This window comes from Miniopterus natalensis, chromosome 1, assembly GCF_054644295.1.
Source record: "Miniopterus natalensis isolate mMinNat1 chromosome 1, mMinNat1.hap1, whole genome shotgun sequence".
Classification (NCBI taxonomy): Eukaryota; Metazoa; Chordata; class Mammalia; order Chiroptera; family Miniopteridae; genus Miniopterus; species Miniopterus natalensis.
In genome coordinates, this window is record NC_142081.1 from 145,527,284 (window position 1) to 145,548,015 (window position 20,732).

At 34.8% G+C, this 20,732-nt stretch overlaps 1 protein-coding gene across 1 annotated transcript in view; it reads left to right on the forward strand.

The window, feature by feature from the left end:
* STPG2 (sperm tail PG-rich repeat containing 2) overlaps positions 1-20,473 on the forward strand; it is a 129,905-nt gene extending 109,432 nt beyond the window's left edge. The window contains exon 8 of the mRNA XM_016211203.2: positions 20,306-20,473. Within this exon, the coding sequence (XP_016066689.2) occupies positions 20,306-20,473 (168 nt within the window). The remainder of the gene's footprint in view (positions 1-20,305) is intronic.
* The last annotated feature ends 259 nt before the right edge of the window (positions 20,474-20,732 follow it).

The following is a 20,732-nucleotide window of genomic DNA, read 5'->3' on the forward strand; positions in this document are numbered from 1 at the left end:
ACAGACCTTTTCTGAAGGAAATGTTAAATAATGAACTTCATTAAGGACATTAAATCTAAAGAGAAAGAGTAACATGCAAGTATAAATGGCTTTCTTTAATAAGAACATATTACTCTTATCATAAGAAAATAGTAACTTAGAAAGTAACAAATACTCATATCAACGAAATAAAAGATATCTGTTTCATCTATTACTTTAAGGAAATTGTGTCAGAATCAAAGAATACCATAGGTGTGGTCTTCTGATTTTAATATAGTAGTAATCTTGTGGATTTTTTCGTTCATATTCCTCCAGAGCCATGAAACACCTATATCTATGTTTATTCCATTCACACCTAGAAGAAAATGGAAAGCAGGATTCTAGGTGCTCTATAGTTATTCCCAATCGTTAATGGGCAATAATATTTTTATATTTTCAAGTATCTTCTTTGTAATTGTAAGAGTGGTGACAGTGTAACTTATAACAGATTTTCAATGAATACTTTAGTCAACTACTTGAAATATGAAATTAAATACTATTGGGACATTAAATTAGTACATATATACCCATTATTAAGCAGCAGCTTTATAGATATTTTTGGCTCACTTACTGAATTTTAGTCCCTCTAACTATAGCTCTCAGTATATATTAACTATTAATACACAGTGGTTGTTCTCATCTTAAAAATAATCCTCATTGCCTAATGAAATTTGATTTGTTGGTTATGGTAGATGGAATTTTTTAAATGTCTCCCAAAGATGTGTCCTAATCCCTGGAATTTGTGAATATGATTAATTATCACTCCCATGATTAACTTTTGATATATGGCACAAGTTACCTTAAAATAGGGAGATTGTTCTGGATTATCTAAGTGGGCCCGATGGTGAACCCTTAACAGTGGAGAACTTTCTCCAACTGGGGCAGAAGGAGAAGCCAGAGAAATTAGAATTCTGAGGAGGACTGAGTAGGTTGCTGCTGTGGTGAAGATGGAGACAGCCACGTGAGAAGGGGTCTGCGGAGTCTCTAAGTGGGAAAGGCACTCAGTTAAGAGTGTGGAAATAAGGACTTGCTATTGCTGCAAGGAAATGGCTCTGCCAACAACCTGAATTAGCTTCCTAGCAGATTCTTACCCTGAGCTTCCAGGTTAAGAGCCCAGCATGGTTGACACCTTGATTTTCAGCTTGTGGTACCTTGAGAATAGAACCCAGCTATGCCCACCCAATACCATTAACCTGCGGAACTGCGAGCTGATGGGCATTATTTTAAACCACTGTGTTTATGGCAGTTTGTTACACAGCATTAGAAAACTAATATATAAGTAAACAAAGTGAGATCCTTATTTTTTCGTACTAAATTTATTTAATGTCCCTAAGAAGTAATTTGACTTAATCTGTTCAACTTAATCTGTTTGAAATTTAACAGAGAATAAAGAGCACATATTTTGATTCCAAGTCATACTTACAAGTCCCTGCTCATCTAAATGTAATTCAATTCTCCTCTGTATTTTATGTATTAAAAACTACTGTTTAATTATATTACAAGTATTTTTTGATGCTTGGGAACATCATTAAATGATGATATAACCACTGATTAATGTGGCAACACCGTTTGATCTAGATGAGTGCTGAAAATGCAGAAATGATAATGAAATGCAGATACAGTCTGAGAAGTAAATGTCTTTATTAACTTTATAGATTAAACAACCAAAGCAGGGACAATTTTTCATACTTAATAAAACAGAGAATAAAGGATATTCATAAAATCAAGAGTAGGAATTACACTGCATTGATTATTAGATTTTTCAGCAACATTGCAGGTAGTATTTAAGAATGTCACATTGTGCTGTTGTTTGATTAGAGCTTTCCTGCATTGTCGAGTAGCACCAAACATCAACTTTAATTTGTGTTGTCTAGGTTTTAATAGTATACATTAAAAATAATTAGTATAAAGGCATTATTTAATTTACCTTCAAAAAATCAAAATTTTAAAGATCTTAGATAATATTACGTCGTTTGGCCTAAAAGCCTTCCAGAGTACAGTACGTTTTGTAATATTAAATTAAATATTTTGCTTGGAAAAAGGGAAAAGCAAGGCAGTGGTTTTTAACTAAGGTTTGGGAGGAAGGAGGGGTAGAATCAAGGAATGATTGAGGACCTGTTCATTCTGGAAAAAGTTAAATTGCTTTACCAAAATGAAGGCTTTAGAAATGTTTTGAAACTTTCATCTTCAAATTCAGTGTATTGTTTATAAATATATTAGTTTTAATCAAACACTGGTTGGAATAAAAGTTTTACTCAAAGATTTTTAAAATTTATATTTTATTTTAAATAATGAAATTTGAGAATAGAATGACCAAGAGTTTCATAATACATAATTTGTATTTTGCAGTGATACTACCCATAACTTAAAAAGGAATTTACCTCAATTATTTGTGTTATGTAATGAAATAAAGAATGCAAAATAATGCTTTGTACCCTCACATACATGGGAATATATTTATACTGGTGACTTGGAGGGAAATAGCGTGAGTGCTATTCACTGGCTTCCCAGTTTCTAGGAGAATTATGGCCAGCCCCTAATGCCTGCTGAATTAGAACCTGGTCTGCATATGGAAGGTACTAAAAGGTAAAATGCGTCAAAGATATGGTGACGGAAGAATATTTGACTATGGGTGGTGGTCACATAATGCAATATACAGATGATGTGTCATAGAATTGTACACTTGAAACCTATATAAATTTTAAAAAAATTATCTTTATTGTTGAGAGTATTATAGATGACTCTCCCCCCCCCTTGTTTCTCTCCACCTGGTTCACACCCCACCCCAGTTCTTTACTACCCTATTGTCTGTGTCCATGGGCAATGCATATATGCATATAAATTCTTTGGTTAATCTCTTACCACCCTCCTCCACCCCCTTCCTTCTGAGATTGTCAGCATGATCCATGTTTCCATGCCACTGGTTCTATTTGATTCTTCAGTTTATTTTGTTCATTAGATTCCACATATAAGTGAGATCATGTGATGTTTGTCTTTCTCTGCCTGGCTTATTTCACTTAGCATAATAATCTCCAGGTCCCTCCATGCTATCTCAAAGGATACAAGATCCTTCTTTTTTACAGCTGCGTAGTATTCCATGGTGTAAATGCACCACAGCTTTGTTATCCACTCATCTACTTATGTACACTTGGGTTGTTTCCAGATCTTAGCTATTATAAGTAACACTGCTATGAACATAGGGGTGCATATGGTCTGTCTGGTTGGTGTTCCAGGATTCTTAGTATATATTCCTGGAAGTGGGATTGCTGGATCAAATGTCAGTTCCATTTTTAATCTTTTGAGGAACCTCCACACTGTTTCCCATAGTGACTGCACTAGTCCACATTCCCACCAGCAGTGTAGCAGGGTTCCCCTTTCTTCACATTCTCTCCAGTTCTTGTTTTTTGTTGATTTACTGATTGTAGCCATTCTGGCAGGTGTGAGGTGATACCTCGTTGTTGCAGCAATCTTGAGAAAGAAGAACACAGTTGGAGGGCTCAAAATATCAGAATATCAAGGTATACTACAAAGCCATTGTAATCAAAACAGCCTGGAACTGGCACAAGTACAGGTATATAGATAGTGGAACAGAACAGAGAACTCAGAAGGAAATTGACCTAAGCCATTATGCTCAATTAATATTTGACAAAGGAGGCAAGAGCCTACAATGGAGTAAAGACAGCCTCTTCAATAAATGGTGTTGGGAAAATTGGACAGGTACATGCAAAAAAATGAAACTAGACCACCAACTGACACCATATAGAAGAATAAACTCAAAATGGATAAAAGACTTAAAATGTAAGTCGTGAAACCATAAAAATCCTAGAAGAAAACCTAGGCAGCCAAATCTCAGACATCTCATGTAGCAGAATTTTCACTGATGCATCACCTAGGGCAAGAGAAACAAAGGAAAAAATAAACAAATAGGACTTCATCAAACTAAAAAGCTTCTGTACAGCAAAAGAAACGAGCATCAAAATGAAAAGGGAACCCACTGTATGGGAGAATATATTTGCCAATGATACATCTGATAAGGGTTTAATTTCTAAAATATATAAAGTGCTCATACAATTCAACAAAAGGAAGACAGACAATCCTTTTGATTGATTAAGAAATGGGCAGAGGACCTGAATAGACACTTCTCCAAAGAAAACATACAAATGGCCAAGAGAATATGAAAAAATACTCAATGTTACTAATGATCAGAAAGATGTAAGTTGAAACAAATATAATTTAATTAAAAAAAGGATTCAGATCACCCCTACCATGGAAAGACTGGGAGGTAGCTGGTTTTGCCTGCCCTTTCTGCACTGAGCCCTAGGGAAATAGCTCTGGTGGGTTTTGCACTGCTTCTTAGCAATAGTCTTGTGAGCCTGGTGAATACAAGCCTGTTGGCTTTCAGAGATAGGTGTTTTGGGAGCCCTTCTCTCTGGAGAGAGTCTTAAAACTTGGGGTACTTTTTGTGGAGTCCAAACCCTTCACTCCTCAGGGAGAAGCTAAGAGTTGGGGGTGCCCTCCTGATTGATGACCTTGTGCCAGGAATGGGCTTTACTGTGCGAGTGTCTCAGCCTTTCCTAATCATTTTGATGTGGGTACTTTCTCATTCATCCAATGTGTAGTTGTTCAGCTAATTTCTGGATCTAGGTGAAGGATCAGAGGGAATTGTTCTCAGTTTTGCTGTATGTTTACTGTGTTCGTAGGAGGAGGGGCACTCAGGAGCCTCTCACATCAGCGTCTTGGTCAATTCCCAGTAAATATTTAATTTTTATTATTTTGATTATTTGGTTTATTGGCTATTTTATTTGTTTAAATTCGGCCAATCATGTCCTTTTCTCTTTTCTATTGTAGAATTTAATTTTTTCCTTAGTTGGATTTAAGAGAGATTCATGTGCTACAGAGAAGAATATACTGCTACTAGCAATGGTTAATTGCTAATTGGGACTTATTGTTTGTCTTTAAATTTATTGCAATAATCGTTTCATATAAAAGTTTAAAATTTTTATTTAGACACTTTTCTTTATTGAGTCTTTTTTGCAATTGGAGAATCCTTATTTTAAAAGTAAATAAATATATATTAGTTCCTGTTATGCTCTTTTTTCACACACCATTTTAAGTCTTGAAATAAATATTTCAAACTTATGGAAAAGGTCAGAGAATACAGATCAAAGGCCTTCATATTCATCATCTTGCTCTGCCAGACTCACTGGCTGCTGCACATTTTAAACATCTTCAAAACAGGTAAAATTATCTAAACTTAATGTATATCAACATAGGGGTTTTGTGGTTTTCTTTCAGCTCTACTCACTGTTGAATTGAGTGATATGTGGTCATTTAATCTATAGCTGTTGTTCAGGTTGATTTGCATATATATTTTTATCAGTTTTCAATGTCTAGTGGGTATTCAACTAGAGCAACTGTGCCCAATTAAATTCCTTTCATCGCCCCACCCCCAGCCCCTAGCCTGTTTTTCCCACTTTGAACCCAAGGAGTTCATGGAAAACTACAGCTAAGTACTATTTTGAGACTATTTACTCTCTACCCCTGACTATAATGTTTTGCTTTTATGAGGGGGGTCTTCCTACAATGCATGTTCTGTGGCTGGTTCTATTCTCTATTAGTTACCTTTATAATGTAAGATAGGCAGGTTTTCAGTAGTTGCAGAAATATAAATTGATTACTTTCCCTGTGAAACAAATTAAATTGATTAAAGATTTAATTGTTCAATTAAAGACATGTGGATTAAAAATAATCTAATTTCAGAGGACTTTTTGAACAAAGCATGAAACAGGAACTATAAAGGAAACAGATAAATTTGACTTAAAAGAATTAAATACTCTGCTATAGAGAAGCTAAAGAAAAATTACTTTAAAACACTTTACTAAAAATAAACAGAACTCTGAAAATTTCTGAACCACAAAGAAATGCTATAAATAAATGCAAAGGACAAATTATAAACTAAGAATAATATTTTAAATGCTTATGGAAGACAAAGCCTGTTTTCTTAATATAGAAGAATGCATAAAACAAGAAAGAAAAAAGAGATGAAACACTTAGAAAATGAGCTAGAGATTACTAATATAGACATGAAGAGATGCTCGTATTCACTTGAAACTAAAGAAATAAAAATTTTAAAAATGGAAATATGTTTTCTAATTTAAGGGATTTTTAAAATACAATGCTTAGTGTTAGCAAGGGTAGAGGAAGTAGATACACTATTGGGATAACACCTTTCTGAAGCTACTTGGTAAATTCAACCAAAGTTAAATTGCACATATCCTTTGCCTTAACAATTCAAATTTTCAGGAATTTATTTTATTGACATTTGTACATAAGCTCATAAAATAAACATATGTTTTCATTTGTTATGTACTTTTTTATAACAATGCAAAGGTGGAAATGAGCCAAAGGTTCATTGATGAAGACTGGTTTAAGTAAGAGGGTAACATAATACAGGAGTTACCTTTGTCCAGTGGGTCTGTGCAGGTGGGTTGGAGACTTTCTTTTCTACTTAAAATTTTTACAATAAGAATATTATTTAAAATGCCAGAGTGTAGTGATGGGAAGGGAAAATAGAGCAATAACTGATTGCATCAAAGATGATCTATACTGGTCCAGTAGTCTGTGTGGTATTGATCTCAGGTGTCTAAGCCAGGAGCAGACAGTGGAGGCAGGCTGATGCAGTGTCTCTCCCCTCTTTTAATGCTAATCGATATTATCTATTTCAGGTAAACAGAGTATTCTATGCAAATTTTTGTTTTCTCTTCAGTATTGTATGATTTAAGTTATCAGATATCCCTTTTCAGTTATAGATTGTTGGCTTTTTTGTTCATTTTATTTTGCTTTCGTTTTATGTGTATTTCTTTCTTCTCTATATTTGCCCTGAATATCCTGGCAAATTTGGAGTGGCTTTATGAGAGATGTGAATTGATGCTTTTCTAATCTGAAAGCATGGACTTTTCTTTTTTCCTCTTACACTTGTCTTGTTTTTCACATGCTTTTGTGCATGCTTCACTGACTTTCTCTTCTATTGTACAGGCATAAATATGGACTGTGGATTTTATAAATCAGAAATTTAGTTGTCTCAAGATAGTTGTATCTTTAAAGTATTAGAAGTATGTTTTATAAAACCAGAACCTAGGCCTAGAAAATTTCATTTTCTTTAATATATTGAAATGTAGATTCCCAATAACTATAACAAAGACATTTAGAATTGTTCAATAAATAATACTTTTTAAAAATAATTGATTCATCCCCCTGAAATGCATGGAAAATGGTTAAAGTAAGTTTTTATAGCATGACATTTCTTCAATAATGTTAATAAATGATAGAAGCCTTTACGCAGTTTTATTTTTCATGTCTACTAAAGACATTTGTTAAATTATATTTGGCTTATAATCAAGTTACAATTCCATGTCAGTCTTTGTGCATTTAATCATTTGAAACAGATGCACTGATATTTTTCTAAACTGCTTGTTCTAAAATTAATTTATTTCTGACATTGAAGAATATAATGCTTTCAAATAGTACTTGAAGTAGTTTTATGGGGGTAAGTCAATTACTCCCCAAATACCTGAGCTATTAGAACTTAATATATATAATGAGGTATCATAATAGCTAACATTTAAGTAGTGCTCACCTATGTGCCTGGTACTCTGTGTTGCACCTACATTAACTCATTTAATCCTTTCAACATCCTTAGGAGGTGGGAATTATTATTCTACCCATATTACCACTGAAGATATTGAGACATAAAATATACCATGGTCATATGGTTAGCAAAACTTCTGAGCCAGGGTTTGAACCTGGGTCACACAGCTTCAGCATCTTTACCACGGCTGGACACTAGTGCCAGTGCTTAGTAAAGACTCAGTAAGTTTTTATTGTTAGGCTGATAGACCAGTACTAAAATTGTGTAGCACTTGAAAACAGTATCATTTAAGTTGCATTTTATTTATAGTATTGAGAGAAACAGCATAGCAATTCTTCAGAGGAAGGGAAAGGAAGAAGTAAGGATATTAACATTTTTATTTTACATGATCATTGTCTTTATTCCTTAAGGAGGTAAAATATTTTAGATGTTTTTAGATGACTATAACCTTGAGCTATCTAAAAATAGTGATAGCACCATTGAAGCCCTTCCAGAGAATGTTTTTTCCACTTACTTTGCTTCTTTTCCTGTTCCAGAGATTTTGAACAGGTGTGCCATGGCAGGCACACTGGTGAGCCACGGGAATTTCTAAAACATGCTGTACCTGACTGTTTAGTCAGGGGCCCTGACCTCTTTTCCCTTAGATTGTCAAATAAAAAATGGCAGCAGCCAATACTACAATAGCCATCCAGTGTGAAGTAATCAAAATTATGCCTATTTTTTGTCAGATCTGCAAAAAGTATAATGTATTTCTTGGTGTGTTGCAGAATTTTAGTAGTTTATGTGTGCCATGAGATAAAAAAGGCTGAAAATCAGTGATCTACTCAATGAACAAGTATTTAGTGTCACTAAAAATGTGCTATTAAACTTGACATTAAATATAAGCTAACTGGAACAATTCTTTAGTGTAACATAAGCGTTATAAATCTGGAAGAAGATGGCATATTTAAAATATATTTTATTCACCAGAAAATATATAGGGACATTAGGGGAGAATAATTAGGTTTCCTGCATTTCAAATGTACAGTTTGCCTTTTGCTGTTCAGGTCTATAATCTATGTGTCATAAAATGGAAAAGAGTTATTTGCCTGTGTGGTTAACATTACCAGAGGCTCCTATCTCTCTCTGTCTAGATAATGCTCATTTCCTCCTGTTTCATACCTTTGTCTTAGTCGCCTTGCTTTCTCTCCTCTCTTTTTATCTTGTTCATAGTCTGTTCCTTTGTCATCACTTCTGTTCTCTCTGTGTAGATATAATCATAACTATTTTGAAGTAGGTAATAAGATGCTAAGATATTTATAGCTTACGGAAAGCAAGCCTGGACCATTCTGCCCACTCTTATTATCATAGAGGCAACTTCTAAGTATAAATAGTTCCATGACTCATCTCACTGCCAGTCTCACAGGAAGAAAAGAAAAGAGAAAGACGCATCTCCAGCACAGTGACCTACTAAATACTTCTGAAGGTGACCTTCAGCATAGATCATGGTGGGTGAGATTCTTGAGAGCTTTCTTAAGGATAATATAAGGCTGTGGATATAACTCAGTAATTCTGATTAAAGTTCTGCGGTATTTCAGTATCACCACCTTGTAATGGATTCTTGCCATACTGAGCATAAGTAGATGACAGTAGAGGCCATTTGATTTGAGAAAGTTTGAATGTAACAAATTGATTTGAATCTTCCTTGTGGATATTTCTCTAGAGTTAATGAATAATTTTCACAACTCTTCTATTCAAATTCACAGATCCCTCACAAATCACATTCAAAGTATACCTCTTCTAAATTTTCTAAGTTTATCAACAGGATTTTAGTGTGTTATTTAATCTGTCCAACTGGCCCTGGGAGCAATTATATATTTTTTAAAGAGTCATTTACATTAACTTTCTTCTTTTTCACATTCAACTTAGAAATGAATTAACTTTTGGATTTGTATTGAGTTGGTAAAACTAAAGAAATTATCTCATGTCAATTAGAGCTATTATAATTGGCAATAATCTATGCTTTTTTCCTGCCTCAGTAGCATTAGCATTTACAGGAAGAGAAAGGTTATGCGTGCCATTTCTGTTCACGTGTTTTACTTTAATCTGCTGAGATACACATTTTTTTCCTGTAAAACCAATGTCAAAGGTGGTCCTAGAAAGCTCAAGCATTAAATGTAAAAGTCACCTTTTTGGTAGCAAAGAGAAAGAAATGCATCTCACATAAAATATTAATAAAATTTAACTACCTGGAGACATACTGTAATGATTTTGTGAAAGTTAGTCTTTGATCAGTTTGCATGAATATATCCATACTCCTACATCATTGCTGGTATTACAAATTACAGTGATCTTTATTAGAAACAGGGACATCTTGAAGGAAAGCAGTACCTGAGCAGTCTTTACGTAACACACATTTTATATAGAACTGCTTATATGTGAGAAAAATTTAAGCACCACAGGGGTTGAAAATACTTTTAAGGCATAGTGTCAGCCATAATATTATGGGGGAATTCAGTGATAAGGCCAAACAAGAGCAGGAAGGCTTCAAGGTAGACAGATACTGATAGATTCATTCACTCATTTGTTAACTCATATATCCACTCAGTGGTTTAAAAAAATAATTGATAACTTCCTGTATGCAAGGCACTTGCCTTCACTGAGGATACAATAATGGACAAAACAGATGCTTTGTGCACCCTCAAGAAGTTTACATGCCTTATGGGCATGGATATTAAACAAATAATTAAAGACTTGTTGAATTGCAAGTGTCACAGGTGCTGCAAAGTTAAGAGCTGTATGAAAACATATGGCAGAGCTAGTGAATTCAGGGAAGATCTGAGACCCAGAGGATGAGCAAGAATTAGACCACAAAGCCAATAAGCCATGGGTCAAAACAGCTTTTGATAAAGATTGTCTAAATTCATGGGTAGTATTCTAGAAGCGAGTTAGTTTTTAAATAGTTCTAGTGCCCTCAAAGGCAGAGAGCTATGACAGATTACTTACTTGCCTACCCCATATTTGTTCTCCTTTTCTTCCTTGCTAACAGAACCCAATTTTATTTAGAAAAACAACATTTCCAGGTAAAACAACTACTTTTTCTAGGTTCCCTTATAGCTATAAGGTGGTTATTTGACACAGTCTTAACTAATACAAAGAAAGTCAAAGTTCCTGGGTTGGACTTCTAGGAAAATTCCCCAGAGAAGGCTGTTTTAGCTGTTCCACACATTTTTTACCTTTTGACCTTGCTGCCCATTTCTGAAATGAGAATGTTCTGGCAGGAGCTATGGTCAGCACCTTGGGAACATAAGGGTAGGGGCATCATCTAAGTCTAGTGCAACAGAAAGCAGGAAAGGGCCTGGATGCCCAGTGTTATTGTGGAGCCCCGTACTCCTGGGTCCTACCATCAGTTTTCTTTAATTCGAGAGAATAAAAGAAAAATTAACCTGCAGACATGTTGGGTAAGTAGAATCGTATCTGAGGAAAGCTTGCCTTTCTTCTCATCAGATGGCTTTATCCTTTATCTCCTTTTGTGTTGACAAAGTAAGAAGTGTGCAAATAAATATGGTATGTTTGCTCAGTGTGCTATTTGTATGTTCATGTGCTTATGTAAACAATAAGTAAAGAAGAATTAAAACGTGAGGGATGTCCCTTCTAGCTAGGGTGATCAAAAATGCTTCATGGAGCTGCTTCAGTCCACCTGTTGAGTGAGCCTGGTGGTTCCAACTTGTCTGCAAGCTGGCAGCCGCTAGCTCTGGTTGCTCAGGTCTGGAGACCCGTGTTGTCACAGGCTCTGCGACATGTCAGTGCAGGCTGAGTGTGGTTGGAAGCTGAGCAGGCTATGAATCCAAGAAACACTGCATGGAGTAATGATGATTCCAGGCTTGGCCAGAGGACGCTGGAAAAGATAGGGTGGTCTAAGGAAAAGGGTTTCAGGGCTCAAGTGCAAGGAGCCACAGAATATATTAAAGTTCAAGTTAAAATAAGCACCTCGGACTTGGAGCTATAATCAATAGTGAAAACAACTGGATTGCTCATGTGGATGATTTTAACAAGCTTCTGGCTGAACTGAACACTGGTCATGGACTGGAAACAGAAGACTTCTCCTCAGACAACAAGGGAAAGAAATCTTTCAGCTTTGAAGAAAAGTCCAAAGATCTCTAAAAATTGTGTTCATTACATGAAATTCACAAAAGGGAAGGATCTACCATCTCAGAGCAAAACAGGTCTTGACTGCATTTTGGGGAGCAGACAGAATAAGAAGACTCCCGAGGATGCTTTCAGTCCCGCCACTCCAGGTGAGAGTGAAACCTCCGCCAGGACAACCGGTGCCTTCCCAACCCAAGCAGATGGCAGAACTAAAGAACAGGCCACAGGTTATGGCTGCAGGGCCTTACCTTATAGAGACCCAAATGGAAAAGAAAGGAGGAAAGAAAAGAAAGAGGCAAAAAAGATAAAAATGTGGAGAATTACACTCAACCCAAGACCAAGAAGAAGAGAGTCCAAGTTGAGCAGCAGCTGGAGACCCTCATTCGGGACGAGAATTCAGATGCTTCTGCTGAGGAGGGAGAGTATTGTGTGGGGTCCCTGATGACCAGGACTTACTATCAAGCCCCTCAAAAAGGTAGAGAAAAGAAAAGCTACAAAAGCAAGTTGAGGCAGTGGTGGAAGCTACTATAGATGAAACCCCTGTGGAAAAAAAGAAAAGAAAAAAGAAAGGTTCCAAATAAATTCTGTTGAACCAGGGCCTTCCAGTTTCTCAGATATCAGGGTGCTGCTGAGCAAACAGCTTTGGCCTGAAGTCGGAGCAGAGTTCGCCCAAAAGAGTTTGTGCACATCTTTTCACATGCCTAGGGATTGATGACTGTTACCCTATCGCCACATTTTTTCCTAAATCCTATTCTCAGAAAAACTTTTTAATGTTCCAAATCATGGCTCTCCTAAACAAAGTACACTGGTTTGTAGACTCTGGGGGAAAAAAAGGTGCTTCATAGAAGAGGTTTCACTGGGACTGGGTTTTACAATTGTGTATTTGCCTTCAGATGTAAAAAGGCTTTGCATGAAAGGAGGCTTTTCTGAATTTTTTTCCATAGGCACTTGGGAGCCAATGACCATTTCCAGCAGATTTCTATCATGTTTTAGTACAATAACTTATTTGCTATCGGAATGCCAATGGCTTGAGTCTGGATAATCCGAACGTTAAAGAGGCTAGTTGTTAAACTGTATTTTAGAGCCCATGCCAGAATTTTTTTTTTGGTAGTAAAGGAAAGAAAGGAATAAGGCGAGAGAGGGTACAATGGATAACTGCTGATTTTTAGATATGACAGGGACAGGGGAAGGAGAGTGAAAGCCAGCTTTCTATTTTCAGACTTGGCTAAATAAGGAATTACTATAGGCTGGTGAGAAAGGATAAATGAATGGGTAACTGGGGAAGAGAAGATAATGAGTTTTATTTTAAGGCTATCTGAGGATAATGAGGTGGAATGCCCAGCAAAAACTAGAAATTTGTGATTCAAGTGTGGATTTTATAATGTTCCATTGGAGAAACTAGTTGAAATCAACGGTTTTATTGCCTACGTGATTTTGTCTATCAGCACTTTTTTTTTTTTTGCTGTTCTTTATTGAGCCTTAAAGTACCATGGCTAGCTGAAAATTCTAGTTACTTTGTTAAAACAGCATTAGGATAAAGGATCTTTTTTACTGTGCCAGGAGAATATGGAAAATAAAATCAATATTTCTATTTTTGCCTATCACAATTAACATTATTTCCTACCTCTAGTAAACTATTTTTTTTCCGAAATAACATTTATTCTTTCCTAAGTCGTATAATTAAAGAGGCATATTTTTAGAAGAGTGAACATTAGGAATGCTGAAAAATGGCAAGGATAATATGTTTGTAATTATAATTTGCAATATGCAAAACAAAGATAATTTGATTATCACCTGAAATGCCTTTCTCTTCTGTAAAGCCTCAAATGAAGCAAATTGGATCAGCATATTGGTAAATTGCTTTAATCAAAGTTTTTTGCATTTTCGGGCAAACTTCACTGCATTTATGGCTTATACATTTTTTCGCCATATATAGTTGATTAAAGACTGATTCAAAGCTTTGATTGAAAGTTTCATTGAAGTCTTCTAAAGTTAATTCACTGATAGGACACACTTTATTATAAAAGTGCTTATTGACCTTTTAATTAATTATATATTTGGGATTTTAAAATAAAATTTTAGACTAGAATATACTTAGCTATGAAATAATAGCTAGAATTCCCCCCAAAAATAAAGTTTATTTTAGTCTAAATCATGGTGATTTTTACTATATTATGCTACCTAGCACTATATACTCATATGTGGACATATACATATTAACATTATATATAATTATAACATTATATATAGGTATATGTATTTAAAAATATATGACAAGAAACAGAAATGGAAGTACATTTATTTTATAACTTGAAGAAGTAGTTCTGGTTTAATTGCCTATAAGAAGATAATATTTTTTCCTTTTTATTGAATTTATTAGGATGACACTGGTTAACAAAATTATACGGGTGTCAAGTACACAGTTCTACAACACATCATCTATACACTGTATTGTGTGTTCACTACCCCAAGTCAAATCTCCGTCCGTCACCATATATCCCTACTATTCTCTCTTCCACCTCCTTCTATCTCCCCTCCCCTGGCAATCATCACACTTTTGTCTGTGTCCATGAGTTTTTCTCTTTTTATTTTTTATTTGGTCAATCCCTTCATTTCGCCAGCCACCCCTACTGACGACAGTTGTCAGCTTGCTCTCTATGAGTCTGTCACTATTTTGCTTGTTAGTTCATTTTGTTGGTCACATGGTACTTGTCTTTCTCTGAATGGCTTATTTCACTTAGCATAATGCTCTCCAGGTCCATCCATGCTATAGCAAAGGGTTATATTTCCTCCTTTTTTTTACAGCCAAGTAGTATTCCACTGTGTACTAATGGGCACTTGGGCTGTTTCCAAATTTGGCTATTGTAAATAGCACTGCAGTGAACATAGGGGTGCATATATTCTCTTGAATTGCTGTTTTGGTTTTTTTGGAGGTAAATTCCCAGAAGTGGAATTGCTGAGTCATAAGGCAGTTCCATTTTTAATTTTTCTGAGGTAACTCTGTACTGCTTTCACAGGAGCCACACCAGCCTGCATTCCCACCAACAATACAGGAGGGTTCCCTTTTCTTCACATCCTTGCCAACACTTGTTGTTTGTTGATTTATTGATGTTAGCCATTCTGACAAGTTTGAGGCGATATCTCCTTGTGGTTTTAATTTACATTTCTCTGATGATTAGTAACACTGAGCATCTTTTTATGTGCTTATTGGCCATCTGTATGTCCTCTTTGGAGTAGTGCCTATGCAGGTCCTTGGCCCATTTTTTTTTTTTCCACTTGGGAGGCTGCACAGTACCTTTCATTTTTTATGAAGCTTGTTTTCTTTCTTTTTTTAAAAAATTTATCTTTATTGTTGAAAGTATTATGGATGTCCCCATTGATCCCCTCCACTCCACATCCACCCCACCCCCCAGGCCTTCCCCTATATACATAGGTTATGCATATAAGCATATAAGTTCTTTGATTAATCTCTCCCCACCTACTCCCCCACCCCTGCCTTCCATCTGAGAGATCTCAGTCTGTTCCATGCTTCTGGATCTATTTTGTTCAGTTTATTTTGTTTATTATATTCCACATATGAGTGAGACCATGTGGTACTTGTCTTTCTCTGACTGGCTTATTTTGCTTAGCATAATACTCTCCAGTTCCATCCATGCTGTCCTAAAGGGTAAGAGATAAAAGACTTAAATGTAAGACATGAAACCATAAAAACCCTAGAAGAAAATGTAGGCAGCAAAATCTCAGACATCTCCCACAGCCATATGTTTGGCGATACATCTCCTAGGTCAAGAGAAACAAAGGAGAAAATAAACAAATGGGACTACATCAAAATAAAAAGCTTAGCACAGCAAAAGAAACCATCAACAAAATGAAAAGGGAGCCCACTGTATGGGAGAACATATATACCAATGACACATCTGATTAAGGGTTAATATCCAAAATATATAAGGAACTCATACAACTTAACAAAAGGAAAACAAACAGTCCAGTTAAAAAATGGGCAAAGGACCTAAACGGACACTTCTCCAAAGAGGACATACGAATGGCCAAGAGACATATGAAAAAATGCTCAATGTCACTAATCATCAGAGAGATGCAAATTAAAACCACAATGAGGTATCACCTCACACTTGTCAAAATCAACCAACAGTAAGTGCTGGCGAGGTTGTGGAGAAAAGAGAACCCTAGTACACTGCTGGTGGGAATGCAGACTGGTGCAGCCACTATGGAAAACAGTATGAAGTTTACTCAAAAAATTAAAAATTGAACTGCCATTTGACCCAGTGATCCCACTTCTAGGAATATATCCTAAGAAACCCGAAACACCAATTGGAAAGAACTTATGCACCCCAATGTTCATAGTAGCACAATTTATAATAGCTAAGATCTGGAAACAGCCCAAGTGCCTATCAGTATATGAGTGGATAGAAAAGCTGTGGGACATTTATACCATGGAATACTATGCGGCTGTAAAAAAGAAGGATCTCTTGGCGCATTTTTTAATTGGATTGTTTGGGGTTTTTTTGTTTTTGTTTTTATAAGTTCTTTATAAATTTTGGATATTAAACCCTTATTCAGTGAATCACTGGCAAATATGTTCTCCCATTCAGTGGGTTGTGTTTTCATTTTGTTGATGGTTTCCTTTGCTGTGCAAAACATTTTTAATTTGACGTATGTCCATTTGTTTATTTTTTCCTTTGTTTCCCTTGCCCGAGGAAATATATCAGAGAAATGTCTGAGATTTTACTGCCTATGTTTCTTCTAGGAATTTTATGCTTTTGAGTCTAGTATTTAAGTCTTTAATTCATTTTGAGTTTATTCTTGTGTATCGTGCAAGGTGATCTAGTTTCATTTTTTTGTATGTTTCTGTCCAATATTCAAAACACCATTTATCGAATAGACTACCTTTACCCTAATGTATGTTTTTGCCTACTTTGTCAAATATTAATTGCTTATAAAGGCCTGAGTTTATTCCTGTTCTCTCTATTTGATTCCACTGATCTATATGTCTGTTTTTATGCCAGTACCATGCTGTTTTGATTACCTTGCTTTGTAGTAGAGTTTGATATCAGGTAGCATGATCTTCCAACTTTGTTCTTCTTTCTCAAGATTGCTGTTGTTATTTAGGGTCTTTTGTGGTGTCATATAAATTTTTGGAATATTTGTTTTAGTTCTGTGAAATATTCCATTGGTATCTTGATAGGAATTCCATTGAGTCTATAGATTGCTTTAGGTAGTATGGACATTTTAATGATGTCTATCCATTAATGCGGTATATGTTTACACTTATTTGTACCTTCTTCAATTTTTTCTTCAGTGTCTTATAATTTTCAGAGTAGAGGTCATTTGTATCCTTGGTTAAATTTATTCCTAAGAATTTTATTCTTTTTGAAGCAACTGGGAATGGGATTGTTTTCTTACTTTCCCTTTCTGATAGTTCATTCTTGGTGTATAAAAATGAAACTGATTTCTAGATATTTATTTTGTATCCTGCTACTTTACTGAAATCATTTATCAGTTCTTTAAGAAATCAGTAGCTACCCTAGCCAGTTTTGCTCAGTGGTTAGAGCATCAGCCTTCGGACCGAAGGGTTATGAGTTCAGTTCTGGTCAAGGGCATGTACGGCGGTTACAGGCTTGATTCCCGGCCCCAGTCTCAGGGTACGGGCAGGAGGCAACCAATTGATGTGTTTCTCTCACATCGATGTTTCTCTCTCTCTCTATCCCTCCCACTCTCTCTGAAAAGAATCTCTAGGGTTGTCTTTACACAATATCATATACAAATAATGGACGTTTGACTTCTTCCTTTCCAATTTGGATGCCTTTTTTAATTCTTCTTGTCTGATTGCTGTGGATAGGACTTCCAGTACTATTTCAATAAGAGTGGTGAAAGTGGACATCCAGGCCTTGTTCCCAATCTTAAGGGAAACACTTGTAGTTTTTGCCCATTGAGTATGATGTTGGCTTGGGTTTGTCATATATGGCCTTTATTATGTTGAACTATGCTCCCTCTCTTCCCACTTTGTTGAGAGTTTTTATCATAAATGGGTGCTGGATTTAATCAAGTGCTTTTTCTGCATCTATTATATGATCATGTGGTTTTTATCCTACAATTTGTTTATGTATCGTGTTTATTGTATTTGCGGATATCATACCTACCTTGCATAAATCCCAATTGATCATAATGTATGATCTTTTTAATGTATTGCTGGGTCAGGTTTACTACTATTTTGTGGAGTATGTTAGCATCTATGTTCATCAGGAATATTGGCCTATAATTTTCTTTTTTTGTAGCGTCTTTAATTGGTTATGGAATGAGGGTAATACTAGCCTCATAAAATGTTTGGGAGTCTTACTTCCTCTTGAATTCGTTCTATAGTTTGAGAAAAATAGGTGTTAGTTCTTCTTTCAGTGTTTGGTAAAATTCACTGGTGAAGCCTTCTGCTCCAGAAGTTTTGTTTGTTGGGTTTTTGATTATTGTTTCAATTTCTCTATTTGTAATCTGTTTATTCAGATTATCTGATTCTTCCTGATTCAGTTTTGGAACATTGTATATTTCTATGAATTTATCCATTTTGTCTAGATTGTCCAATTTGTTGGCATGTAGTTGTTTGTAATATATTTTTACAATCCCTTCTTTTCTGTAATCTCAGTTGTTACTTTACCTCTTTTATTTCTGATTTTATTTATTTGGGCTCTCTCTTTTTCTCCTGATAAGTCTGACTAAAGATTTGTCAAATCTTGTTTATCTTTTCAAAGAACCATTTCTTGGTCTCATTGTTCTTTTGTATCATTTTTTTTAGATTCTGCTACATTTATTTCTGCTCTGATCTTCATTATTTCCTTTCTTCTTCTCACTTTGAACTTCATTTGTTGTTCTTTTTCTAACTCCTTTAATGTAAAGTTAGATTGTTTATTTGAGATTTTTTTTTTTTTGTCTCTTGAGGTAGGCCTGTAATGCTAGGAATTTCCCTTTTAGACTGCTCTTGCTGTGTCCCATAGGTTTTTGGTTGTTGTGTTCTCATTTTCATTTCTTTCAAAGTATCTTTTGATTTCTTCCTTGATCTTGTTGTTAACCCATTATTGTTTAGTAACATGTTATTTAGCCTCCATGTCTGTGTGTTTTTCAGTTTTTTTCTTGTGATTGATTTCTAGTTTCATACCATTATGGTCAGAGACAATGCTTGATATGATTTCAATCTTCTTAAATTTAGAGACTTGTTTTGTTTCCTAACATGTGGTGTATTCTAGAAAATGGTCCGTGTGCACTGAAAATATTCCATGTTCCATATTCCTGTGGGGTGAAATGGTCTGAAGATATCAATTTAATTTATCTAATCTATAGTGTCATTTAATGCCACTGTTTCCATGTTGATTTTTGTTTGGAAGATCTATTCATTGATGTCAATGGGGTGTTAAAATCCCCTATTATGACTGTATTACTGTCAGTCTCTCCTTTTATGTCCATCAAGATTTGCTTTATATGTTAAGGTGCTCCTGTGTTGGGTACATAAATGTTTACAAGAGTTATATCCTCTTGTTGGATTGTTCCCTTTATCATTATATAGTGTCCTTCTTTGACTCTTACAATAGCCTTGGTTTTAAAGTCTATTTTGTCAGATAAAAGTATTGCTAGACCAGCTTTTTCCAGAAAATGATTAAAAGTTAAAAAGTTTGGTCTTTAAACATAATGCAGATGAAGATATGTGTTATATATAACGTGTTATATTTTAAAATAACTTGAGGAAAATTATTTTTAAAAAGTTATCATTGAGATAATTAGCTAATGGTTTACAGAAATTAACTGTGCAACAAATTTATGATATTTTATATTTAATTTGGTATAGAATTATTATTCAAGTTATTAATATCCATGTGGTTTATGTTGATTAAAATATTAATATAACTGTAGAGCATAAAAAGAGCCATAAATAGTGAAAGGGGAAGCCTTTCAACTTAATTGGATCTATTAAAAACAAAATAAGAAGTCTCATTTGTAGAATAATTCAAGTATGCTCACATAGAAAAGTAAAACAGAAATATTTTTGTTGCTTGTGTAACAATAATCATTGCTCTCACTCCTATGTGAAATTTTATTTTCATTATGAAATTTAAAACTGAGAGTTTGATCTGTATTATGTAGGTAATTTTATTTTGAGAATATGGATCTAAATTTTATAGTTCTGTTCATTTTACCTTAATTTTTGACAAATGAATTTACACTTTTATTAGGAGGACACAGGTTTAAGGATACACTTTTAAATTTCTATTTTTAATAATTAATTAAAGAAATTCTAATATTTTTCTACTTATACCATTGCTTAGTATGAACATCTAGGCTGTATTTTCTTGGGTATTTTCATTTTTTAAAAATTAAATTTATTGGGGTGACATTGGTTAATAAAATTAAACAGGTTTCATGTGTACAATTCTACAATACATCATCTGTACATTGTCTTGGATATTTTCTGTCTAAGATATATTTATGCTTATCTATTGCAATTTTTTTCAGGATATTTCGGTACCAGGCTGCTGCGGTGTTCAAAACTTATATGAGATGTCACAAGTTCAACGGAGATACTTTCCACCTTGTAGTTCTGTGGATAAAATAAAACATACCACCTTTCTTAGCACAACTCTTCGGTGCCTGTACAAAATAACTGAAGGACCAGATAAGTAAGACTGTATTTTTAAAACTATGGGGGGTGAAATTTAAGGTTTCAGCATTAAAACAGACTATTGTGAACATACATTCACATTTACCATGCCTCTTTTAATTGTGTAGGACAAAAAAACGCTGCTTATTCAGTGAAAGATTTTAGTGTTGTTGTTTTTTAAGTTAAGATTTGTTTTGTGTTTCGTGTCTCTTAATTTTACCAAAGACAATTTTAGCAATTTTCTTAAGCTAATAAAATTATCTTCTATTAGGGGAAAACCCA